The 27,297-nt window shown below is 38.5% G+C and overlaps 1 protein-coding gene across 1 annotated transcript in view; it reads left to right on the top strand.

Annotated features, from left to right (window-relative positions):
- The window catches only part of LOC140232905 (uncharacterized), a 167,174-nt gene that overhangs the window by 125,534 nt on the left and 14,343 nt on the right, over positions 1 to 27,297 (top strand). The window contains exons 29-39 of the mRNA XM_072313016.1: positions 955 to 1,026; positions 1,905 to 1,982; positions 3,017 to 3,079; positions 3,990 to 4,049; positions 4,876 to 4,941; positions 12,866 to 13,102; positions 13,980 to 14,147; positions 14,682 to 15,764; positions 22,008 to 22,174; positions 24,333 to 24,515; positions 25,380 to 25,505. Of these exons, the coding sequence (XP_072169117.1) occupies positions 955 to 1,026; positions 1,905 to 1,982; positions 3,017 to 3,079; positions 3,990 to 4,049; positions 4,876 to 4,941; positions 12,866 to 13,102; positions 13,980 to 14,147; positions 14,682 to 15,764; positions 22,008 to 22,174; positions 24,333 to 24,515; positions 25,380 to 25,505 (2,303 nt within the window). The remainder of the gene's footprint in view (positions 1 to 954; positions 1,027 to 1,904; positions 1,983 to 3,016; positions 3,080 to 3,989; positions 4,050 to 4,875; positions 4,942 to 12,865; positions 13,103 to 13,979; positions 14,148 to 14,681; positions 15,765 to 22,007; positions 22,175 to 24,332; positions 24,516 to 25,379; positions 25,506 to 27,297) is intronic.

Below are 27,297 nucleotides of genomic sequence, written 5' to 3' on the forward strand. Positions count from 1 at the left end.
TGTAGTCATTTCTGACTTCCAAGAACTGTCAGATCGTCTAATCTATGTGTATATCTGTAGCTCACAGTGGGGGGGGGGGGGGGGGCATTTAGTGGCTTTGATCTGTCATGTCGTGGGTTGTTTCCATCCATTTGTATGTCTCGTCTGTGGTAGTCAGTATCATGTTTGTGGCATGTCTCCATTTGAGTCGCTGGTTGTCAAACATCGATTTAGGTACATTTCTGCATTGTCTGTGATGATTATTAAACTTTGAATGTGCATTTTCTGGAATGGTATGCAGTTGTTGTACAAAGGCCTTATATGTCAATCTTGTATATCAAAGAAAGTCAACTTGGCTATAGTCTACTTGTATTCGTTACACATGTACACACTTTTATCATGGATGTTGTATGTAAATACATTGTATTTTATATGTATATAGGTAGATACAGTGTAGATGGAGAGATGGATAGATAGATAGATAGATAGATAGATAGATAGATAGATAGAAAAGAGAGAGAGAGGGAGCAAGAGAGAAAAGGAAGAAAATAGACATTACATCATATACAGTCAAACCTATCTATATAGCGGCCACGCAAGGGAGAGGAAAAAAAGTGGCCATTGTATACAGGTGGCCACAATAGACAGGGTCGTTAACATGGCTTTTCTCTTGGAGGGCATTGTGTTTTATAGTGGTCGCATATGGCAGGTGGCTGCTACAGACGGTGGTCACGATAGACAGGTTTGACTGTAGTCATAAATTATTAGTATTGTGGCACTGTAGATTTGCAGCAGAATTGCTATAGGATGTTACAATGGAAATGAGCAATCATTTACTACAAGTTCAATACACAGTTTGCATTGTTCAAGAGAAAGAATCAGCCAGAATCTCATATCTACTGAGTGTGTCCTGCTGTTGTTGCCAAACTTTAAATCATAATTAACTTTTTTTTTTTTTTTTTTTTTATTCTGCAGAGGACACGCCCCTCATACCCACCACCAGACATGAGAGGTCCTCATCAACTCTGTCTGCAGAATCCAACACAAGTGAGTACTGTTAATAGCCGGGGTTTTGACAAAAAAGTGTCGATGATGCTTGACACCAGAACATAAGTGAATAAATTGTATTTATACATTTATAAACAAAAGCAGAACAAAAGTAAAACAAAAACAAACCTGTCACTTTTCCCACTAAATCATTTAGATTAATACTTCGTTGTGAGGATCAATAATTTTTCATAAATGATTGCACAGATTTGTATTTCTTTTTAACATACCAAATACATTTAATGAGAAGGCAAACGCATTCGAGTCTTGTGATATAAAGGTGTCGAGGCAAATCCCCTGTAACCCTATTCAGAAGGCAAAAGTTTTGTTTCTTGAGATCAAACTTCAAACATATGCAATTTATCTAACAAGGCATAAATATCATGTTTAGGCCTAAGCTTCCCGACTACCATCTGCACAGTACTTACTTTCTCAATTGTTTTATCATATGTCACGTAAAAGTGTACTAATATCACCAGTACAAACCAGGGAACCAAGAGAATAAGATTTCCCCCTCCTTAGCTCTTTACAGTCCACTTCAAAGGTCACAAATGTCATTCGTGATTTCTCATAACAGTGTACATACATGTATATACAGTGAGAATATATTGTATGCTGGTATGTGAAGTCACAATTCATGCATGTTGGCCAGTATAGACTTCCGTCAAGGATTTATGAAAAATTGAAAAAAGTTAAAATCTATATTCAACTTTGTAGAGCCATTTCAAGTACACTTTTGAAGCATTTTTTTTGGGGGGGAACATAGTAATTCATTTGCTGCGAGGTTAGCTGCATAGTTTTGCACATGCTGTAATAGGAAGAAGTACTAGAGCAAGGAATGATGTAATACTGAGACCTTCTCTGTTTCACGAATACAGGTGCCAGGACCAGCTCCTCAGGAAGGTCCTCCGAAAGGTCCTCCGAACCCACCAGCTCAGTGGATATCTCCACCGGAAGTAAGTCTCTCCTCTCCTCCCACATTATCCCGAGCCCTGTGGAGTACCGAAGCATGATGTCATAGCAATTCATCGCCATGGAAACTGTTTCTAAACAACCTCATCACCTGGCCTGAATGTTTACACATGTACAGCAAGTGTATCTGGTTCCAACCCAAGCTATAACAAAAGACTGTGACATCATCACTTCGATACTGTATTCGTTACCACCACAACAATTCATGTAGAACTATATTAAGGTTTAAGACACACAAAAAATTGAAGGCACTGGTTGTTGTTGTTGTTATTTTTTTTTTTTAAGTATGACAAATCAACTTGTTAGTATTGATTTTATGTGACTGTAGATTTGATGAGTTTATTGGTCTGCACATTTCTAGTTGTTCATCAAAAAGAAACAAGTACTGGAAATTAGGTGCTTTGTGGTTGTCGTAATGATGCAGGAGAGAAAATGATTAAAAATGTGATGACTGTGGTAGCACAGAACCCTGCATGGTGGTGTGAAGTGTACATAAGTCTTAGTTGTAGATAAGGAGGAGGAGGCTGACATAAAGGCAATATTTGTGATCATGATATTGATGACAGTTGTGAGGATGATACATAGTTACCATAGCAACTATGGTGGAAGATGCTAATGATGTGAGTTATTCACAGTTCCAATACGATTCAGTGGAGTTATTTGTCTGCTTATCTGTTGTTACTCCTTTTTTTTTTTTTTTTTGGCTTTGATACAGCTTAAAAGAGTTGAAAGTTTCTAGGGTTTTACTGATTTGCAGTCACTAGAGTCGTGGTTTTGCTACTGGGAGTCTTCAGTGTGCTGGTCACATGATGGAAAGCGAAGAAATCTTTGACAAAAAAATGCCCCCAGATAAAGACAGAACGTGACCTGAGTGCATATGCAGCCAAAACCGGGGCGGGTTTGTCCCCTGAGCTATCTCATAATGCATCTAAAATGTTTCTCGCCATTCTTGGTGATACTGAGAATTGGAATTTTTCCATTTGTTTTGTTTTGTTTTGTTTTGTTTTCATCTGTTCAGGTGTTTCATACAGGAGGAGAGAAAGGCAACGGGAGAGGGAAGCTGAGAAGGTTACCTCCACAGGTAAGTTTTTAATTCATTTGACATCATTTACTTGTCCCCTAGCTACAAATACATATCTGTACTAATCAGTGAACATAAAAAGTGGCCAGGACTACTGCACATTGTGCAGGAGTGACTTTTCGAGTGCCCAATCATCGGTATTCATACAGCGCTTTTTAGCATTTCATTGTGTAATAATCATTTTTCATGTCATTGCCAAAAGTGCATTTCACACCAAATTTGAATGAGCGTGCCATGTCAAGTAAGCTAAGATTCAGATATTTCAGCCATTACTTTTCATCTACAAACTGAGCGATGGAGAGATTACCAGAAGTCAGTGGTCCTGAGCCATGTTGCATATTAAAGATACAGTCAAACATAATTCAGAAAATGGAACATAAGTCAGGTATTGGCCAATCTGAATTGAGTGTTCAGAGACTTATGTGTGATCTCAACTTTTGAGGGCCCTGAACAATCGGTCAATCCATACTTTGAGCTCTCATGTATCTTATGTATAAGTTCTGATGTAAATTCTGGTAGCAGAATATTGGAAGTTTTGTTATTTAAATTCTGCTGTCTAAATACTGATGGTACCATTTTTTGATGAACATGAGTGTGTCATGTATTTTTTGTGAAGTATCCCACTCTATTAATGGAGTGATGAGTCACAACTTGATATGTGATTTCTGTTGGCATGGGACTTAATCCACCTGTCTGCATGTCTTGCGAAAGAAGTCAAATGAAACTTGGGTCATCTCTGATGCAAATTGGATGGTTTGTTTTTCAAAGCGGAAAATCAGTGTGGAGTTTCCGCGTATATGTTTCATACGAGACGTGAGATAATTAAGAATTTTTTTTAGGGGGGAGGGGGAGTGTCACTATTCATACTATAAATTTTCATTTGATCTTTTTTTTTTTTTTTTTTTTGCAGAAGACAAGGAGAAGAAGAAGGAGGAGGATAAACCAGCAGAAGAAACTAGACCCACAATGAGTAAGTGTGTTTCTACAATGTCACATCCGGACAGCCTACATGGGCTGCCCTCTGCACTTTCGTGGCATACATGATAAAACAATTTGCAGAAAAATGGTTATAACTTTTTTATTTTTTGGTAATGACAACAGACAAATGCCTTCATTTCCTCACACAAGTGTTGAATAACAACTCAAAGTGGATACTGTTTTGAAATGTAACAAACAAACTATTCTCCAAAGTACCCATTTGTTTTTCTTCTAAAGAAATATATACATACTAAATAATCACCTTGCAAAGATGCAAGTGCATTCTGATCTTAAATCCTAATTAGTGCACTCTTTTTTTCTCTCTCAAACAGAAGATACTCTGTGTTATAGCATGTCAACAGTAAAGAAAACACTTTTTTTTCCTCCTACAATTTATAACTTCATATAAGTGTTACCAACTTTATAAATGTTTTATTGATTGTTGATTATGGCAGCAGAGAATTATGACCAAAAATGAAATGAAAATTTATTAGTATGCAGAATGCAACTTGACCTAATGATGAACTACTGACCTGTTAGAGAACTGATATTTGAAATGTACATGTACAGTGTATGTGAAAGGGACAGCAAAACTTTAGACATCGGCTTTAGGACATGGATTACAAGCAATGTCTTTATTTTTGACTACTCTCCCCCTCCCCCCTCCCCCCCCCCCCCCCAAAAAAAAAAAAATATATATATATATATATATCCACCCCTTGTTTATCATTCCACTGGTCCTATACCCCTTTCACCTGTTCCTCCCCCGTTCCTCTCTACCCTTACCCCTGCCCCACCCTCATCCTTCCCCCACCCAGGTTCATATATGCCAAGATCAAGAAGGAGACCAATAATAACAGAGGAAACAACAACAACAGAAGACAGTATGTATCCCCCCCCCCCCCCCCCCGAGATTATTCCAGTGTGTACACTTATTATTTAGTTTTAACATTCTATCCCTTTGAATATATCTTGGCCACATTGGCATACAAAATCACAGATGACTATGAGTCTTATATTAAAGGCAAGGTACATATTGTAACTTTCAATAAAATCAGAAGCAGGATTCAGAAATATTTCCTTGTTTGCTGTTGCAAACTGATGTGATCCGTCCGGATTGTAGCACAGTATCTATAGATTGCTATCACTGTACATAATTAGATATCATTTACAGTACCTGAGATATTCTCAAGTGTATGTCAATGGAGTCATGGGGAAAAGTTGGTTTCCATTTGCTGTGAAGGCCATTGTTGTTTTTGTTTGTTGCCAGTTTGTTTCTCAGGATAACTTGTTACAGTGACGTGTGAATTGTTTTGAATGTATGCATGCCTACAATTTGTAGTGCAGATATTCCAAGTTCCTCTGTTATAGCTCTCATTGTATTAGTGGACAGTGAGAAGGTTTCATTGGCATCTGTTGATGAACTGCATTTTTGTTTGTGTGTGTTTGTTTTTGTGTGTAGTGTCCCTAACAATAGCTTTGTGGGGGAAAAATGACAGTTTCAGGCTGTAACTACATGTCGTGCAGTTCAATCAGTTTTTGACTGTGGGAATTGATTATCTCCCTCACTCGTGTTCTACCTACAGCAGTGGGAAGGTGGAGAAACCCATGTAGACAAGACGATACAGATGCAGGTACAAGACTTTTTCTCTAATATAAGGGATATTTCCTCGAACAGGAGTAGGTTTTCTCCACTATGAAAAGAGGAGTCAAAATAATCCTGAAGCAAATCAAATTGATCTATGTAGCGTTTGCTTTGGTGTAAGGCCCTGGCTGTACCCAGGGGCTGTGATAGGTTGTGGACATTAGTGATCTTTAATCACTGATAGTGGCAGGGGAAACGAACAGCTTGTCCCTAACACACATCAGTGATGAAGACTTGTTACAGATGAAGACAAGTGCATTGAAAATCTGACTCTTGGCAGGTGTCAACATGTTAGTCGGGGTCAGAGAAAAGAGAGATTGTAGAAGGTGGGCATGTCGTGACAAGCAATGCTGCAACTGTTCTGCAATCACTGTGACATCGATCTTGTCCCAGTTGTGAGTTTTAGGTGCTGCAATCAGTGGTGCCACTGCTCATAGCTGTATGTAAGGACACGGAACAAGTGGCAGCGTGCTGTGCAAGAGATCTTGTCACCACCAGTCACAACCACTTGCCCCGCCCCTTTGCGATAATGCAACATGTTGTGACCACCTGGCCGGTGCGCCATAAGGTGTATGAGTACTATGGCACAGCTACACGTGTATGATCAGCAGCTGTGACTAACAAAGTTGCAGAATCCTCTGTCACTCTGTTCCTTGTCCGCAACCAATCACAGCTCTGATGTGGCAGCAAACTGAACTGAGATATTCTTTATCATCAAATCTTTATCTTACTTACTTACTTACTTACTTACTTACTTACTTACTTACTGCCCATTATGCCATAGGCACGTAGGGCAGCAAATCTTTATCCACTGAGATGTTTTACTGGTACATCTTTATGACTTGTGTCGTAGGTGTTATTGTGAAGACAATTTTTGAGTGCATGATAGATTATCTAGTACTTTTAAGCAAATTGTGGACTGATTCTGATCTTGAATTTAAGCTGCGGGATGCCTAAGATATCTAGGAAGATAGGGAAATTGCCCTCCGTAATACTACCGAGTTCATACAGAGGAGTGCCTGATAATATTAGTCTCAAATCTTTTTTTTTTTTTTCAATCCCATTGAGGAGGAGTCCCGAGTATACTCGGGCAGGTGTGAATGGGAAATGCATATTGTAGCAAAATCAGTCTGTCCTCAACTGGTTAATACCTAAACTGTGAGGAAATGAAGTTCAGGTCTTGCAAATGATTTTTTGGGGGTCAGGGGTTAACTTCCTGTAGTGCGACGTGAGACTCCAGTCCTCCCCTGTGACCCCACGAGTGATTTTGTTCGTTTTAATCTGTGATTTGCCGACGAAAGGGGTGACAGCTAGCCTACTGGGTAGAAGCAGGAGGAGGAGATTACTCGAAGAGGGCGCTATGAAAGTGACCAATCAGGAATGTGAGTGTGGCTGAACCCCTCTGCCTGCAAGATATCCACCCCGCCCCCCTTGCCTGGTGCCCCTCCCACCCCCTGCTCCTCATTGTGATGTGAATGAGCATGCACATTGGCTCAAGAAAGCAGATACAAAAAGAATAAAAATGTTTGGCTGTTTAATGTTTCCTGCTACTTTTATAAGCATGTGCACAGCTCAAGAAAAAAAAAATGTATGTGCGGCTTTTGTATCTTGCAGCCCAGCCATCTTCTTTTTCTTCTTTTTTTCTCTTCTACATTTTTTCTTTGTCTACTTCTTCTTTTGTCCCACAGAGGATGTAGCCCTTACTTGCATGATTTTCTATAAAAAAAAAGTAAAATGCTTACTTTAGCTGTAAAAAAAATCAGCAGTCATCAAAGTGTGATCATGGTCACTGCTTTATATTTGGCATAACCATGTGATTTACTGTATATGTTCAGGGTATGAAGTACTTTTGTGTAAAAAGCAACAACTTTTGCATGCCACAAGTGTACCAGGAAAATGAAGTTTCCTTACTCTGTACCTTTCAGTCAAAGACAGGCAACAGGTTGGTCAATATCCACATGGTTCTTTTCTGTCTATTGCTATTACCAGATGGATTTTTTTTTTAATAGTGAGTGTGTGTTTGAGGGCTACTTCCTCTGTTTAGCTTCCTCATAAATTCAAAGAGAGGGAAACATGGTTCTCATGAGCTCCGCTACAGTCAAGTTCACAACCTGCCCCATGCGCTGATCGGCATGTTCTTGTTTGTCGTGTGCGTCTGTACTCTGATACCTTCTAACAAGTCAAATGGTTTGAGTTACTTGTGTGCTGTCGTTCTTGTAAAGTTGTGGAATTCAGTGTACATGTGCAGTTTGTATAATGTATAATATGTCCGTCCCCTGATGTAGGCCTTGTCAGTGTATGGAGATGCAATTGTAGATATCATGATAATGAAGGGAACGAGTGGTTTGGTTACACCTAGATACTGAAAGTATTATGTATGTTGTCCTACTTCAAGAGTCATGTCTGTTCATAAACAACACCCAAGGGAGACAAAAAAAAAAAATAATAAGAACCACAGCAAAAGCATGTTCTTCATGTGCAGGTGGTCTTTACAGGCAGGTGGTCACTCCGGCAGGTTTTACTATACCTTGGCCCTGTTTTATGAGGAGTTATAATTGATTATATAGTTGATTTCTATCATAAGTCTAAGGCAGCCTGTGTGGTAAGGGAATTTACAATCGATTATATTTTTTGATAAAACGGGGGCCCTGGAGTTTTTGTTTTCTTTCTATGCTCGTCAGTTTGTTTGTCTTTTATATTGAGATCAATGCAATACTTTTCATGTGTGGCCACTTTCCACAAAACCACCACCAAAAAAAGAAAGAAAGAAAGAAAGAAACCCACACAATCATTAGGATACAGAGAATTTTGCCAAGGCACAAAAGGTTAGGTGGAGAATGTGAGATTTGATTTTGTAGCATACATGTTTTTCTGTCAATTGCAGGTTTTTCCACCACCAGTCCTGCCGATACTCTGACGGTTGAATATATTGTTGTGTGAAAAAGAAAGAGGAAATACCTATTTGACGACATGCAATATATAGGAGCATGAATATGATCTGAATATATGTACACTGTAAATATAATATGAATAGATACATGTCTTTATTCAAGGCACTTTTTTCCAGTGGAGGTGCAGGCAAATAATGGAGAGGAAGTTTAATTCAGCAGAGAAAACAGTTATGTACAAGCACATTGCAAGATATAGCTGGATGTAAGCAGCAAAAAAGAAAAAAGAAAAACAAAGAAAAACAAATCCCCCATTGGTTAAGAGCTTACTAATCCATGGACCATGGTGTGCTAATTTTAAAAAAATGTAATATGTGATCGATGCATAGTGTTCAAATGTACAAATAGGTGCATATCAGCTGTATGTAATCATTAAATATCTCAGTCAACAGTGTTCCACCCACCTGTGTCCAAGTACCTCATAAAGTTGTCCCTAAATAGCCCATTATGGCACATCAGATTTTTACTCCTAAATGATGTCACACCTGTAAAGCATACCCTAAATGATGCCACTGGGGGCATCACATAGCCTCAGTGGCATATTTTGTTTTGGTGCAAAGTACAATACACTAGTAAAATGGCAAATTTGAATAAATGCTTCTTATACTAAAGTAAGTAATAACAACAAAATAACTCTTAACTTAAAAAAAAAAAGAATAAGGAAATCAATGAAACAGATGTCAGATTTAATTGCATTTAATCAGCAATACTTGATTGTAATCTTCATGAGTAGTGTTTTAGATTTTAATTCCCGACTGTCGAAGACCCATTTTGTGAAATAGGACCCCTTTTTTACCCCTTTATAAGGGGGGGGGGAACCTTTAATGACACTGTTTGTCTGAAAACAGACATTTTCAGTGCTTTATTGGACACAGGTGCATATAGTAAGTCATATGGAGAGTTGTCCCCTTTGTGTTTCTGTAAAATGAGAAATTTTTGAGCAAAGAACTGTTGGTGTTGATGCAGACTCTACCACCAAGCCAGAGACCGAAATGACCAAGAAAAAGGCGTCAGTGTCAGAAGAGAAGCCATCAGTATCAGTAGAGAAGCCATCGGTGTCGGAAGAGAAGCCATCGGTGTCGGAAGAGAAGCCATCGGTGTCGGAAGAGAAGCCATCGGTGTCGGAAGGGAAGCCATCGGTGTCGGAAAAGAAGCCATCGGTGTCGGAAAAGAAGCCATCGGTGTCGGAAGAGAAGCCATCGGTGTCAGAAGAGAAGCCATCGGTGTCGGAAGAGAAGCCATCGGTATCGGTAGAGAAGCCATCGGTGTCGGAAGAGAAGCCATCGGTGTCAGAAAAGAAGCCATCCGTGTCGGAAGAGAAGCCATCGGTGTCGGAAGAGAAGCCAGAAAAGTCGGAGAAATTGGAGAAATCAGAGAAGACAGAAAGCAAGGAGTTAAAGAACCCGGACTGTGAGTTTGGCATGGAACCCTCATTGCATGCCCACTAACCCTCATATATAGTGCTGGTGGCAACATACTGCTTTGGATGTCGGTGGTATTTAAAGTGCAGTGGTGCTGTAGAGGATTTGCATGGACACAATTCCTCTTTGATTTTAAGTCAGCATATTATGTTTAATAGCCTTCATGTGGCATATATACAGTAAAACTAATTGGCAGTTTGTTTCTTCCGCGTATTCATGGCATGATTGGAGCTTGTAATGGGCAATCAAAAAGAAAAGTTTAGGCCTTTGCTGACATGTCTCATCATTTCTGGATCAAACATCACAATTTCTTTGAAATTTGAATGTTGCGTTTGGAAAAAAATGTGACACGTTTTCACTGGGAAAAAACAAAAAATACATGTACTTCAGTGAATGTTTTCAGTTACTGCCTTGTCACATGATACGAGTGTCGTCTACTGTACCATATATACGCATGTTCCAGAGGTGTACTTAATAAATCACTATCTGTGAAGGATGTTCACATCTCACTGCCCACTTAGAGCATCCTGTTGCCATGGATACGCTGCTGAATGAGGATGAAATGATAACGTGCATGTGGATGCAGAAGTCGGAAGTCTTTTCCTTTCATTTTTGTAGCATGATCTTGACATAAATAGCAGAGATGTTTTCATGAATACACAACATAACATGGATGACTTTCTAAAGTGCGGTGAACCCAGAGTACCTTTTGTACATGAGACCCATATAATTCATGTATGTTTTTGTCATATTTAGCAAGCAAAGCTGCTAAGTAAAATGAGCATAATACGTATCACAAACTTGTGTCAAATACACCTGTCCAGGTGTTTCTAAGTGCACATGCCACATGCAGTCTACCCCGTACATTCATTGATAACACGGTGTCAGTCGTGCTTATGATCAAATGCTTTTCTAACATCTAACATATGCATGGAAATTGTGAATGTGACAGAAATGCTGTTCTGATGTCAGACTGTAGCTTTTCTATTAAACAGTCAGCGCAAGACATTTTTTTTTTCTTCTTCTAGCTGTAAAATCTTTATTGTTTATGATAACAGGTAATAAGATGGGAGGTTTCTTCATTTCATTTTACATACCATCGCAGACTTGTTTGTTTGTTTGTTTTTCTTCTTCTTTTTATCTCTGTATTAGTGCAAAATACATACAGCCTATTCACACACCATATTAATGCATATTAAATGTGCTAGGTGGCAATTGTGTTTTGTGCCATCTCGATCTGACTTTGCATGCTTGACTTCACCACGGCAGGTTGATGCCACTGTGTGTACTGAGCACTTCAAGCCCTTTTACACTTTAAACATGGCCCAGTGACAGTTTCCACTCTGACCAAATGTTTAATGAAATCGATTAGTGAAAATTGTAGGGTACGTGTTATGTGCAACCAGGTCATTACTGTGTAGAAATGATACCATCAGAATCTGTGAAATGGACCATACAGGGTAGGTTTATACATGTAGTTTGTCTTCAATCTTGAGTGTCGGTGTTTGCTTCGTTTGATGTTTTAATATGGTTTATTTTGTTGATGCTGCTATTTCAATTTTGCAAGCTTTGGTCTTACATAATATGATGGTTGGCAAATTCCTTGTAATCGTTCCTGGTAAGGTTTTACAGGTATACTGTATATGCAGGTAAAACATTCTATTAAATGTGATTTACATTATAAGTGGATAGATTCAGTTCTAGTATAAACACACTGAATTGAAAACGATTGCATTATCCATAGTTTTAAAAGGCTATACCACTAGAATTACTGTACAGGGACCTTTTAGTGCCATCCAGAAATTGGTCAAAATAACACTGGTGTTTACAGCTTGTACCTTTTCATCAATCCTTATATATCATAAATCCATGAACTAACCAATTACTGGGTGTTATCCAGTGGCCATAAGATTACTCCTTTCTGTATGACCTCAACTAGAATGTTATGTTATGTGGGAATAGTGTCTGTGTTAGATGACACTATCGAGGAAGTACAATCAGTAGGTGTATGAAAACGGTTAACATGTTTGATTCAGTCATTCAATGCAAGGGTCGTAGCGACCAATAATATCAATACAGACGTGATATCCTAATATCTCCCTTTCTCTAAAGGTTATTGATATATTATTAATAGAACACACTGTGTACACGTAAGAGTGTCATAGATGTCAAAAGAACACAATTTGTTTCAGCTTAATTTTTCATATGCCTTCAAACTGAACACCTATATTCTTTTTTTCCCCTTTGCTTGCTTCATTGCAAACACAGTGCATTGTTTGTTTATTTTTTTAATCAAAATTATGTTTTATTCTTTGCTGGTGTATTTCATGCTTATCATTTACGCTGCAAATCAGGATTTGTATTTCTCGTACCGTATCTATTCAAATGAGAAACAAGGCATAACAAGTTTGTCCCCACACGACCATCCCCTGCCTAAATGTTTCAAGATGTTTGATAAAGTCCCAGTAGTGTGGGGATTTTTGAGTGGTGCAATTCATTCGCTTCCCAGCAGGGTACCTTTGAAAACCACCAATAGCGCAGGTCAGCTAATATGTGCATCAAAGTGCTTCTCATCAATAACGGCCAACTTCATTTGAGTTTCTTCACCTCTGTGTGTACTTATGGAGAGATCAGTGATAAAGGTGTACACAGTGCACTTATAAGGATTCTCAAATATATCCGTACAGGGCCAGCTTACCCACTCCATGATATCCCCACATTAACAGGTTTTCAAATCCTCGTATGTTTACGGTCAAATGTTTGAATGTTCTGCTCTCTGACGACACTCCATCAGATCTTCCAGAAGGCATCGCAAGTCGCAGGAGACAGCGCCAGGCCCAGGATATCGACAGCATTCAAGTCCCTGTCGAGAAAGAGAAGCTGCGATCCAGGGACGTAGAGGATCCTGGCCCATCCATCACGTCCTCAGTGGAGCCATCCAGCAAGCCGACGGAGAACGGCGACATCTCGCCAGCTAGCAAACCGGAAGATGATACGTCCTACAGAAGCAGATTAAGGAGAGAGAGACGTGGTCAGTGATGTCCACATAGGAATCCATTTTCAAAATGATTCAATTGTATTCTGCATTCCTTTCCTTCTTTTTCCATTTGCATACAAGACTAACAATGAAATGCCAGCATATGTTAACATCAACTGATCAGACATAAAATATTGTCCTTCTTGCAAAAAAAAAAGAAAGAAAGAATAGAATTGTATTGATCTTGAATAAAGTCTTTCTCCACTCCGTGCTTAAATTAGCATCAGTAAATAGACTTGAATTGAGTGGAGTAGAAAAAGTTATGAACTTGAGATTTAAAAAAAAAAATGTTGTAGGCTTTCAAAATTATTATTTTTTTCACAAACAGTGAAGAATCACATACTGTAAAAGTGGAAATTTTCCCGGTGTGAAAATTTTCGTGCGATCAGAAACTAGTGCAAAAATGAAAACATGCAAATATTTTTGCTTTTATATGCACCACTATGTAATGTCTTGATTCCGCAGAATCAAACACACAAAAAACATTTTACTCGGCAGAGCGAAAAAAATTACTCGCACAAAAATATCCACTGTTGCAGTGTGCAACTAGAAAAGCACTCAGAGAGCACAGACCTCTAGTCAACACATATGCTGAAAATGGCCCTTTTTCCCAATGACAAAGAGTTTAAAAAAAAACACAAAAACAAAATCCTGGATTCAGGCGGTAATCCAGATCACTACTAAGATTTAATCATCTGTTCCTTTTGATATTATTATTAAAACTTTCCTCGAAAGTTCATTCAAATCTGTTCAAAAATTTTTTTGAGTTATGATGCAAACAGACAAACCAACCAACACCGGCAAAAACAAATGAAATCAAGGACTCGCACGATTCATTATCTGCTCTGTATTCTCAATGCAAATTTTACAGATGCAAAGGAGGCAGAAGAACCAACGGTGAATGGCCACATTACGCCAACAACCAAACCTGAGGAGCCAGAGAAACCAAAAGTTTCCAAGGACACAACACCGACAGAGACCAAAGATGAAGCGGAGGAGAAACCAAAGACAGCAGTAGAAAAGAAACCATTATTCAGAGGTACTGGTATCTGTCTGTCATTTGATGCATCAAAGTCTGAATAGCATCAGAGAAATATCTTGTTCCGTAATATTGCTCCTAGGACAATTGCTCCCATGAAAATTCTGCATGCTAAGTCAAACATAAATTCTACCCATAAACATAACCCTAACCCTAATCCTCACATCAAACTTAACATAAAACCCTATCACAACCCTAACCCTAAGTCCTTGGAGAAAATAACACTAGAGCAATTGTCACAGGAACAAATTTCGTGTCACCCATACTCAAAATTCCATTTTTTGTTAATTTTTTTTATTTTGTTAGGTTGCATTCCCATGTGAAGAAACAATAAATTATTTTCTAGTCTTTTATAAATTGCTCTTATCTATGAGGTTGGGCGAAGCTCCTTTCAAATCCGTAAAAGGAGTTTGTCATTTAGTGGTAGACTCTCTAACTTGCGATATGGGGGGGGGGGGCAGTGTTGAGTGGAAGATTTAGCATTCTTAGTATCCAATGACTTATATCACTTGTCAACATTTGTTTTCTGTGCAGTGAAACCAGTGGCGATTGTTGTGGAAGAACCTGTGGACATTAGGGCAAACAAAGACTCAAAATCTGGGGAAACGGAGGAAGTGGTGGAACCTGTGAAACCCACAGAAAATGACATTACACCGGATGTGTCCATCCAAAGGACAGATGATAGCAAAGAGGACACAACCAGCAAGAGTTTGCAAAACGGAGATGCTGCGTCTGATCGGTCAGATCGTGACAAGTCTTTGCTCACGACGACAAGCGAGGACAACGCAAAGGAAAAGATGGGCCGGAAAATCTCCTCCACCCTCCAGGGTGCTAGGTCCGTGTCAAACCGCATCGCAGACCTGAGGAATGTGGAGGAGAGGTCGAGCGAGGAGAGCAAATCGTCGGAAGAGAAGGACATCCCAAGCACTCAGGGTACTGTACAGTCCATGCAGGAGCAGCTGCAAAAGCAGCAGGAACTGGCAGATCAAGCCAACAAGGAGAAGATGGCTCCAACGGGTGACGTGAGCGGGAAGATCGGCAAGGCCATCGAGGGCATCCAGACCATTCACATGGCCCCCAAGGAGGTGCCCGCTCCCGTCTCCGTGGTGGATGAGATCAAGAAGGAGGAGGAGGAGTGGGAGGAGGTGTTGCGACTGAACGACCGCGAGCTCCGCGTCAACAAGTGGGACTTCACCGACCTGTCGCGGGACGACGACTCCGACGTCCTCAAGATGATCCCCATGATGATGGGTCTCCAGTCCCATGGCACAGTGGCTGATGGTGCTCCTCCTCCCCCTCCACCGCCTGTCCCCGGCATGCCCGGTGCCCCTCCGCCTCCACCACCCCTCATCCCCGGTGCACCCCCTCCACCCCCACCTCCCATGGGGGGCCCTGGTGCCCCGCCCCCACCCCCGCCTGTCATCGGCAACAACACTTTCCCAAAGAAGAAGAAGAAGACAGTTAGACTCTTCTGGAAGGAGACTCAGCCCGAGACCATGACGCTAGGGAGGAACGGCATCCAGAGCACCATCTGGACCCAGCTAGACACGGTCCAGATCGACAACAAGAAGCTAGAGCATCTGTTTGAGTCCAGGGGAAAGGACCTGATTACAAAGGTAGGGACAAGGTGTTCACAACTATCTGTCATATTAACATATCAAATAGGCCAAAATTTGACAGGCAAAAAAAATGAAACAAAATCCTTGTGTGTATATAGGATTGTCCACGTTAAGTGTGTGGGTATTGTATGTTATTCAGTGATGGCAAGACAAGTCATGTCATGTCAAAACATGTCAAGAAAATACTTGACGTTGCTAAACCTTTACATCACCAAACTATGGGAATAACTAGATTATTTCATTTGTCATTTAGTGTTAATCATCATCCATTTCTGGAATAAATTGGAGAATCATTGATATTGTTTTGTAGGAACATCGGTCGCACTATCTTTTGTTCTTTTGCTTGAATGCATTATCATAGTATTAACTTAATTAAGCATGTTATGCAAAACAAATTAATCGCTTATCCTAATTCTGAATGATATATATTGGTTCTTGAGCTGAAAGTGTATTTTAGCATGGTATATACAAACTCTGAAATTAGTATTCAGTGACAGGTTATATTATTTCTTCATTGCATCGAAAGAGATTGAATAAACAACATTGGATGAGACTTTACCACATGTGATGTTATAAACTAACCAATGTATGAATGCCATCAGAATGATAGTAATAACTCCTAACCATGTTTATTTCGTAAATATTCTTTGGACAATGCTTGAACTATTGTAAAGATGAAATTCACAACTACATTGAAGCTTGATTTCAGTTAATATGTAACCGGTGGAGCTCAGTTCAGGTTCTCTGTTTTGAAAAGTGACATGATTAATTTGTCAAGTGTTTGTGTTTATGTGTATGAATGTTGTTAATTAATGTTTTTATTCTCTTCTTTCATGTTATGCACATGTATAGTGAGTTTTGTGATGTTTGTCAATTGTGATAATGATCAGTCAACTATGTGCTGTTGGTATTCCAGAATGAATTTGTGAGATAATTCTGTTCAAAAATATTGTGTAGTACCGTATTCACATTGGCCACATGTCACATGACCACGGCATTTTTTTTTTATTTTTTTTTTGCAACTGACATGAGTCCACTATCAATATGAAGACTGGTTTCCCATCTCAATTTTGAGGCGGCATGGTGGCACCCTAAATCATTTCCCTCTGAGACTAATCCACTTGAGGTGGAGGTTTTTGGGCGGAGCTGTTACCAGACATCTACCACTGTGAATGTGTCTTGCAGAAGGAGCTGCAATAGATACAATTGTATTTAGTTTATAGAGGACACTGAGCGGATGAAACCTTTTATACTGAAAGAGGTATCTTTTTTAATCAGGCTTTATGTTGAATATGATACAAATGTGAAAATATCTGTGACTTCATAGATTTTATCAGATCACAGTGACGTTCAAACCGAAGGGAAGAGGAAATTTGAAATGATGAAGTGTATTAGGTTGGCTGTTCTCACCAGTCCAGCAGCTGCAATGATTGTAGACATTTGACATTCTTCTCCACAGTGTTTCCCTTATGGAGAGACTGCGAAAAAAATCTAAACAGCACCCAGCCATGTATTTTGTTGCTTTGGTTTCATCATTCCACTGTCTCTTCATTTTGTATAAAGCCAGGGATTCGTTTGCACACATCTTGCTTTTGTATGCTATCCGCTGGCTTCAATTTTAAAGGCATAATTTACCATTTGCACATGAAACAAAACCCAGCATTAGTGCTTTAAAATGGTTCTAAAATTTGAGTTAGGGATAGAAACAACCACTGTAAAAATTTGAATCCGTATAATTGATGTTAAGTGTTGCTATATACACAAAATGTGAACAATAGTTATAATAAAAATGTTTCCAGACTAAACCGTCTACAGTTACGGTTTATTGAGAAAAACACTGATATCTCCTTATATTTTAGGCTTTATTGAGAAAATTTTATATGGTAGGATGTTTTGTGATATAACAGACCTACACATATGCATCAAATGTGATATTTTGAAATTTTTTGAAATCACTGCTCCCAAAGGTAAACTGGACCTTTAATGCACCATCCTGCTGCTAGTGCGCGACTAGCTCTAAAGCGTGAACAGGCTCCGAATGTACCTTGTTGTATTCTACGTAAGACTCCAGCCACTGCTAAACCAATGCCATCTCCCATCTGTCTCACATTTAGATTTGAGCACCAATGTGAATACGGTACTACAGTTATGCATTTCTCACCCTGAATATCGAATGCATATTAATTTGAGTACATGTATATGGAGAAGTGGATAATCTGCATTTCTGAGAAGCATGTTAGTTATTGAAAGATGTTGAAAAGGTCTATGATGAGTCATAATCCATCAAATGTTGCCAATGTGGGGATCAGGTATAAAGTTTGTAATCGAGAGTTGTTTTTGTTGTTGTTGTTGTTATTATTATTCTGCAACTGAAATAAACAACAGTATGTGACCAAAATTGGGCTCAAATAAAAGAGGGGTATTTTTTTTTATGAAGAGTAGAATTATTATAAAAAAAGACAGTTCCAACCAACCCCCCCCCCAAAAAAAAAAAAAAAAGTGGGTTATGGGATTTGAGGGAGTCAAGGAAGTATAGACTATTGTGAGATACTGTATGATCCTCACAGTACAATGATTCTGTTATTGCTTTTGTTGATGAATATTTGGGGAGGATGGTAGTATGTTTTGTCTCATGAACAGCTGGTAATTTTGCAAGTTAGTAGTTTATGACTGACAAAATATAATGTTCCTCTTGTAGAGATGGATGAGTTGTTTAGGCCTATAGCACTTGTTGGGGATTGGAAATAGGATAGAAAATGGGGGAAAAAAAGCAATCGAAAAAAATGCAAAGGGAAAAAAAAATCATTGTTCTCCTGTGTTTGCTGGTCAATAATGAGATAAGAATGGTGTCAGAATCTTACATTATCTGTATTGTCCAGCATTTATGTTCTCTCAGATGAATGGATCTAATCGCATTGCTCAAGAAACAATTCATTTCTAGTATGCATGATGGCCTGATATATTCAATGCTCTTACATGAATATATAATAATCTAATAGTGATTATGATATGTTTGCTTGTTGTTGTTGGGGTGGATTTTTTTTTTTGGGGGGGGGGGGGGGTTGTGGGGAAGCTGAGAGAACTTCCGACATTTGCATACTGGCTGATCCCAAAATCCAAATCAATTTAATATGAATATTGGTCAACTCATTGTTCCAGATTTTCTAAGGATTAGGATCTCCAGAACATTTTGTGTTGTTCAGAGAGGCATTTGGCTTATTAAAGTGTTGGAAGAATGGAATTACATTGGTTTAAACATGATTGACACTTGTGACCAATTCTGACATGTATACTGCATCAAAGGCCTTTAATTGCAGAGATTACCTCAGAATGTAGCAACTCCAGAATGATACCAAAATGTGATGTTTTTATTGCATGGATCGTGGTTTAGAATTGGGTTCATAATTGAACCACTCATTACTTCAAGGTCAAAATCTAAATTTCTCAGTTACATGGATGCTGGGATAAGTCTAAATTTTTTGAAATCTGCAGATTGTTGGAAAAAATGAATAACCAACAGATTCTGTATTCCCAGAGATCTAAGTACTGTCTTGCTAACAATTTTTAAGCAGGACAGCAAAAATATATTCCTTTTTTTTTTTCTCTTATATTGGTAGCTACTGTGTGTCACAACCATAACCTCAATTTTTTTTTTTTATTTTGATAATGATATATGCATAACAATAATGCGACAGGTTAAAGTAAATCTCTCCAAATTTGTAGGGAAGATTAAGGAAATACCATCCCATGAGATTTTATTTGCATACCAGTCACTTGCTTTTAAACATGGCATGGGCCAGGGATGCATTGTGCAGGATTGGTCACATGATGCAAAAGTAATGAGTACTGTAAAATGAGGAATGTTCGCGTGCATTTTAATTTCACGAATTTTGCGAGAGCCAAGATTTGCGAAATTAAAATGCACGCGAAAGTTCTCACCTACACTATGTGCATTGAATGCCAGTGACAATTTGCGAAAATGTCATGCCGCGAAAAAGGCTGTCGGCTCCAATTCGCGGAAATTTCATGCCGCGAATATATAGTGTTTTACAGTAATTCAGCATGATGCTATGTTTGCACTAACAGTGGCAAATCCTTGCCACATTTTTTCCCCCCTTCTCTCTTTTGTTTCTGTTATTTTCTATGTTTGTTTTTGCGCACTGGCTGGGGGAAAAATTACCTTTTTGTGTTGGATTTTATTTGACCCCAAACCAAAAATATGAAATCCCTGCTTCATGTCCAACGCACGCACACTCTACTTGTTGTACTACTACTACTACTACTACCACTTCTACCTCTGCTCCAATTTTGCTACGACAGGACCAGGTTTGTGGCTTCTTCTCTTTGATTTGTTATCTTTTCTTATTCAGTACCTCACTCTTTTATTTTTTCTTGTGTGTTATCGTCCTGACTCGGTGTATATGTACAATGTATTATTTTATTTTTCCTTTATTTGTTGTTTTACCTAGCAGTACATAGTGTATGACTATTTGCATTTCAGTTATTTGATTTTTAGTTTTATATTGTTTGCATACCCATCATAACCTTTGAATCCCGCTCTGTAGAGCAGGCTATCTAACATATATTATTACCCATGGCCGTAGAATGCCTTAACGTGATTCTTTCATTTTCAAGAAAAAAAGATAAATGAATGAATAGATGCTTACTTTTGTGAATGCATGAACACTTATACATGATGTCTGAACATCTAGAAATGTAGTATGATGTGATATGAATAACATATCAAATGTTTAACTTCAGTGTGATCACAGCTGTTATTCTGTTTCAATGCTTGACATGATAACAAGTCCAATCAAAGTAGAAGTATATAATAGTCAAGATTCAGTTGCACATAATGATTTTTATTCAATTTCACATTTGTAAACTTTGCTTTTGTACCCCATGAACTTATCCACATGTTATTTTGTACATCTTTGCAGTTTTTATTTTCGTAATGTAACTTAATTTTTTAATCCCCTGAAATTTTTAGAAAGAGAGATTGTTTTGGATTTGAAGTGTGAACCTCACATCTTTGTTACAGAAATATGAGGAACAAGATTATTACATATATACCATGTGATGTAGGTACATGTGCTATATTAGATTCAAAAGTTTGGACAATGCATGAAAGGTCATTGTTTAAAGCCTACCGTATGTCCCCCCCCCAAAAAATACAACCGTAACTTCCGCAATGATAACTTTAAAAACAGTGAATCAATCCAAACACAATTTCAGGGTATGAAACTATAACTCATTGCACACATCTTCAGAAAACCAAGAAATCAATTTGCTTCAGCTGTCAAAGAGAAATGAGGATTTTAGTAGAGCATGTCAGGAATCCCTTCCCTCCAAGTTCTGTCTATTGTGTTTACCCATGAATATGCAGTTCCACGAGCATCCAAGTGCTAAACTTGGAAGAATCAGACTCATGACATGCTTTGTAACAATCCACGTTTCTCTGTGACCACTTAACCAAATTGAATAGGGTTTTCTGCAAAAAAGAGCCAGGATGTTATATTTTAAGACCCTGAAGTAGCATTTAGACAATTAATCATATTGGGTGTTATCAATGCAAAAATCTGATTGTAATTTTTTTGGGGGACATACTGTACAGCAGACTTCCAGAATTGTCAGCTGATCCATGCTATTTAAAGATGTATGTGCTGGAACTCTTGACTTCCTTGTGAGTGGAAGCATAATTTGCAGGAGAACCTCAGGAACTCTGTTTCTTGCACAAAATGTTGTGAAATATTTTTGGAATTATCACTTTGAGTAATGAACTTTATATCAGCAATGCTGGATATATCAATTTTATATTAATTCTGGGCAAAAGATTTGAAACTTCATCTTTTCTTGGGTTCAGGCCTTGTCCCATTTCTCCTGTGTGCCACATACTTCTGAGCAAAACTGGGAAAACCATGACAAAAGTGAGCTGTACTGAGTGTTCTGTTCACGTTCAAGTGCTCAAAACTTATCCCCAGAATTTATCAGTTATGTGTGTTCAACACAGCTTTTGTTTTGAATCGTTGAAAGCAATACGGCAGCATATCTTTGTACCTTTTAGTAGCCAGAGAGTTGTTCGGCAGTTAATATGCAAATGCAAATTACGGACTGATTGATAAACAAATTGAAACTGCAGAATTTATTTTACTGACCTGAGGAATGGACTGTCCGTAGCTTCAGAATGTGCAGATTTTTTACTCTTTTTTTTTAATGCCTCACTGTGGCTTGATTCGGGAATATCTTCAGAAAGCAATGGAGGCCAACAAGAAGAATTTCATCACGGTACTGGACCCAAAGAAGTCCAACGCGATCAACATCGGCCTGACGGTGCTGCCGCAGCCCCGCTCCATCAAACAAGCCATCCTCAACATGGACAGTATGGTCATGAACAAAGAGGGAGTAGAGGTGGGTCTGGCCAATCAAGACTATGACACTTTTTCCTCCAAGCTTTATATACTGTATATTTTAACTTGTGTAGAAGAAAGACTTGCCCATATTTCTCATGTCTCCAGGTCTGTAGGAGGAACAAAACTTTATTATTATGGGTTATGATATGCAGGAGATATAATACAGGCAACTCTCATTCTTACAGAGTCCTTGGGACCGGCATCTTTCATTTTACCAAAATTTCATTATAGCTGAACAATTTATATCAAGATAAATAGATCATAATTTTGAAGCCTTAATTTTTATGCCTCCGCCAACGAAGTGGCCGGAGGCATTATGTTTTCGGGTCGTCCGTCCGTCCGTACGTCCGTACGTCCGTACGTCCGTCCCGTTTTGTTTTTGTCGATATCTCAAGAACAGTGTGGTGGTTTTGCATCAAACTTGGTATGAAGGTATATCCTGGGGGGATGATACTTTGTTTGGATTTTAGGGTCACGGGGTCAAAGGTCAAAGGTCACAGGTTATTTTGTGAAAAAAAGGTGAAATTTCATGTTTTTCTCCATATCTCGCAAATGGTTCAAGGTATCTTCATGGAACTTAGTATATATGCATGTATATATACTAGGGAAGTTGGGGGTCATGGGTCAAAGGTCAGGGGGTCAAAGGTCAAGGTCAACTCCTCAAAATATCACTACTTTCCTTATATTTATGCAATGCCTGAAGGATTTTTTTAACTTGATGTATGCATGTATAACCAAATATATATTCTGTGGGAAGTTTCTTGCCAAAAGGTCAAAGGTCAAAAGGTCAAAGGTCAAGTGAAAGTGCTAAATTGCACTTCTTCCTCCATATCTCAAAAGTAACTCAAGGTATTATCATGAAACTTACATATTTATGCATGTTCTACCTAACAGTGATTCTCTTTGGAACTGTGAGGTCAAAGGTCAAAGGCCATGTTTAGATAATACTATTTTACCATTTGATACTGAAATTATACTTTTTCTCAATACCTTGAAAATTACTCAATGCATAAACTTATAAACGGGTCAAAAGTCAAGTAAAAATCATCAGTTCCCCAAAATACCTGCACTCTGACATTTTAATCATTCATCCAATTGAACCTAGTTCTACGAAAGTGAACATTCTGCACATTTGTGGCAAACCTGTCATTTTGCCAATTGTGTGAAATGTTTTGCCAATTGTGTGAAACTGTCATCACACATTGTCAAGACATTGTACTATAGACCTATTAGGAGAACCATGCATTATGGCGGAGGCATACACCAGTCGCCGTAGCGACATTTCTAGTTACTTTCGTCTTTGTTATAAAGAGAATTTTGCTATAACTGTGTTTGCAAAGGGGAGTGTACTGTACTACACTGAGTACTACTGACTGCTCACACATTGTGTATGGTCTGTATGACCACTCTCACTTGTTGATTCTTTTGTTTTTATGTATACATGGAGAGGATTTAACCTAGACACATATTTCCATATAATGTCTTCATCCTAACGGTAAATTACCCACTGTTATATGAAATCTTGATCAAAGTGTAATTGTACATATTGTGTGAACTTGCTTGTTCCATATTTCTTCTCTGCTATTTTGCAAATAATGAGAAATATAATATAACAGGATTATTTATACATTATAGGGACTGTACAGAGCTGTTTGAGGTTGGGATTCAGCTTATAATGTTTTGCAAGATATTTAGAAACCACTCTATGAAATATTAAAGAGCATACAATTCAAAATCAAAAGGAGAATCAAAAGTTTATTTGATGAAAATCGGCTTTGAAATGACTGAGATATCCAAAAATAAGGTAAAACAAAGAGATCCTAATAAAAGTCGTTGCCTGTCAACTGTCACATCTTATTATGATCGCTTTTTTTTTGTGGATATGTCAGCCCAGCCATTGTAAGACCAATTTTCATCAAATAAATGTTGGATCTCTTACATGCTCTCTCATAATTCATAAGAGGTTTTCTCAATATCTCACCAAGAAAATGTTACAAACCTGATGTTGGGTCTCAACCAAAACTATACGATCCCCTCAGTAGTCGTGGACAAGTAGCATTTCATCTTTTAAAAAGCTAAAACTAAGGAGGAGACAAAGTTTTAATGGTCTTCGCATCTCGTGCATGGTCTTGTGCAAACCTTCATTGCATCTGCAGAAACTGCTGACCATGGTTCCGTCGGAGGAGGAGACCGCCCGCATCCAGGAGGCGATGGCAGCCAACCCTGACATCCCGCTGGGCTCGGCCGAACAGTTCCTCCACATGCTGTCCACCATCAGTGGTCTGGAGGCGAGGCTAAATCTCTGGCTCTTCAAGATGGACTACGACAACATGGAAGAGGTATTAAAGGAAGCGCCCTCACCCTCTCAGTCCCACCAACATGAAATCATGTTGGCAATATACATGGATATGTTACCAACAGGACTGATTAAAGACTTTTAACTTCACTGACATGAATTCTTTCTGTGTCTTCTCAGACATCTCCTCTCCTCTCTTAGTCAGTATCAATTATTGAAATCTGCATTTTGAAATTTGTGACATTTGCATGCACCTTAATATGTTTGTATGTTGACCGCCCACTTATACTGCACCAGATCAGACACTTTTCAAGTTACATTTTTTCTGGCCAAACATGTCAGTGAATGCAGGCTATACCTAATGGATTATCACAAATTCTCCTGTATATGTACACTGTGGGAATTTTCTGTAAAAGAATGCTAGTGAGATAGAATGTGTTAAGATGTCATTGAAATAACAGGGTATGCCATCTTTTAGGATGATTTTGATTTGTTGCAGAGGCTTTGAAGTGTTAAATGGTTCATAAATACTGGTTGGTGATTGGTCATAATACGATCACATGGTTTAATACAGCGAAGATCGAAATTGTGATGTTGAATGCAGTGACATCACATCAGGTAATATGATTCCGGACTGGCTGCTGATGGGGCTTTATTTCTGTAGATGTAAGACCACATAATGTATTGTTGCCTTGCGTATGGTTGTGATATAACACTTCCTCAGGAGTCGCATGGGAATGTCAAGTGTAATATTGCACCTCTATTAAGGCAATATCTGTATACACTTTCTTTAGTGTCAAGTTCAATCAGCTTGAGATATGTACTATGATAAAGTAAGTATCCACTCAGTGGCCATCTGATACCAGATACACACTGGACTCACTCTCTGACCTTTGACCCCTCACAGGAAGTAGCAGAGCCAATGGCCGACCTGAAGAAGGGCATCGAAGATCTCAGGCATTCCAAGACTTTCAAGAACATCCTCTCCACGTTGCTGGCCATTGGAAACTTCCTGAATGGCGGAAGAGTGAGTGTCATTGTCGTCTTCATCGTTAAAGCGATTGACGTCTAAAACTTGTACATGTGCTGCTTGTATACCTTGTCTGCAGCATTCAGATTCCCAAGACCCAGCTTGACTAGAAAATGACTCCAGTAGAAGGGAAATGGACCCTGCGTAAATTGTCAAAACTGCTACAAAGTGTAAAGTGTAAAGTGTCAGGGAAACTTCATTCTGCAAGATGTCACGTGGTATTACATCTAGTAGATCACAGAGGGTTAATTGTCTTGTCACTTACAGTGAGGTGTAGAGAAAGGCTTCGAGCTCAACAATTCTTAGTTTGGAGACAGTGAATTTTGAAAAGATGACTCCAAAAAAAAATATTTACATGCACGGTTCTACGTTGCAATATGTGTCAGTATGGTTTTAATACTGCATATCCTGATTTTTTTTTTTTTTTTTTTTATTACACTAGAACCATATTTGTAGGATCCATGGTATAGATAAATGTATGTAAATTTCATTTGGATGGCTCCCATGGTTTATGCTAGTTTACATAATATTCCCAGAGTAATCTGTGACATTCTATAAAGTGATGTATGCCAAAGATTTCAGCAGATGTGTATTTCATTGAGAAAGCTCAGGCCATGAAGATTAATTTTTTTTCCATAAAAAAAGCAAGAACAACAACTTTCAGCAGGTTTTAGGTAGGAAATCTTTGAAGAGATGTATTCTAATTGAATCTCGTGCCAGATGTTTGCAGTATTGATTGAAGAGGAAATCTAGATTATAGAAATTCTTTCATTCATGGATCAGCTCTCATCTTGTGTTAAGACAGTGACTTCATTTACATCTTTTCTCCCTCTTTAATTTATTCATTACAGACGGTAGGTGCCGAGAACTCACATAAAGTGTATAAACAAAGGTCAAAGGTCATGGAGCATGTCCACTTTCTATTCCTATTTCTGATCCACATTCCAGCGCACCAACCTTTTTACTGAATCAGTGCTTGACTTGTAGGGGTGTAGAATTGATGACTATACACAATGCATGGTGTTCATGCCTTATAATATGCAGTGCTGTGAATTTTAATACCATATCAAGAAACAATACAGAGTGTGAATATGTTGTTTATTAGACATACAAATTATATGGGTTTATGTATACACTGAGAGGAATGATTTCTCAATTGACCTGTCAAATCCTCAAGTCCATATTTATGTGGATAGTTGCTGTATACAATCGTTTAGATTTTTGCTATTCATTTTTAGCATTTCATAAGATACGGTAGAGTAAAAACTTTTCTTTCATTTGGGGTGTATTAGTGTGTACAAGAACTCGTGACAGTATTTTCATAGAGTCTTGCTATTCACTGGAACTTTGTCACTGCATCTGAAAGTGAGCTGCTCTTGTTGGAACATACTGGGTTGGGACAGCAATTTTTGCAGACTTGTGTTTATATTGATATTGTCTTGTTTTGTTTTTGTTTTTAAGGTTATTGGTTTGTTGAGGGGGGTACAGGGAGAAGGTGTGTTGTTGTTGTTGTTGTTGTAATGCTGTATGTGACCATGATTTGAATACCTTTTCTTGAGTTTACAGTATTTACAGTGATTGTGATGGAGAAGGAAAATTCAGGGTGAAAAAAGAGAGAATAGAACCATGAATGTACAAGTAATTTCATGCCAAATAATAAAAACCTCATGATATATTAAGCATATACAGTACTAGAAACTCCCCTCCTGCTTATTTTAAGAAACTGTTATATGGAAGCCTGAAGGCTAATGATTAAAATTTGAAACTTTTTGCTCAACAAAGGACTTGCTTTTTA

This window comes from Diadema setosum, chromosome 9 (genome assembly GCF_964275005.1).
Source record: "Diadema setosum chromosome 9, eeDiaSeto1, whole genome shotgun sequence".
NCBI lineage: Eukaryota > Metazoa > Echinodermata > Echinoidea > Diadematoida > Diadematidae > Diadema > Diadema setosum.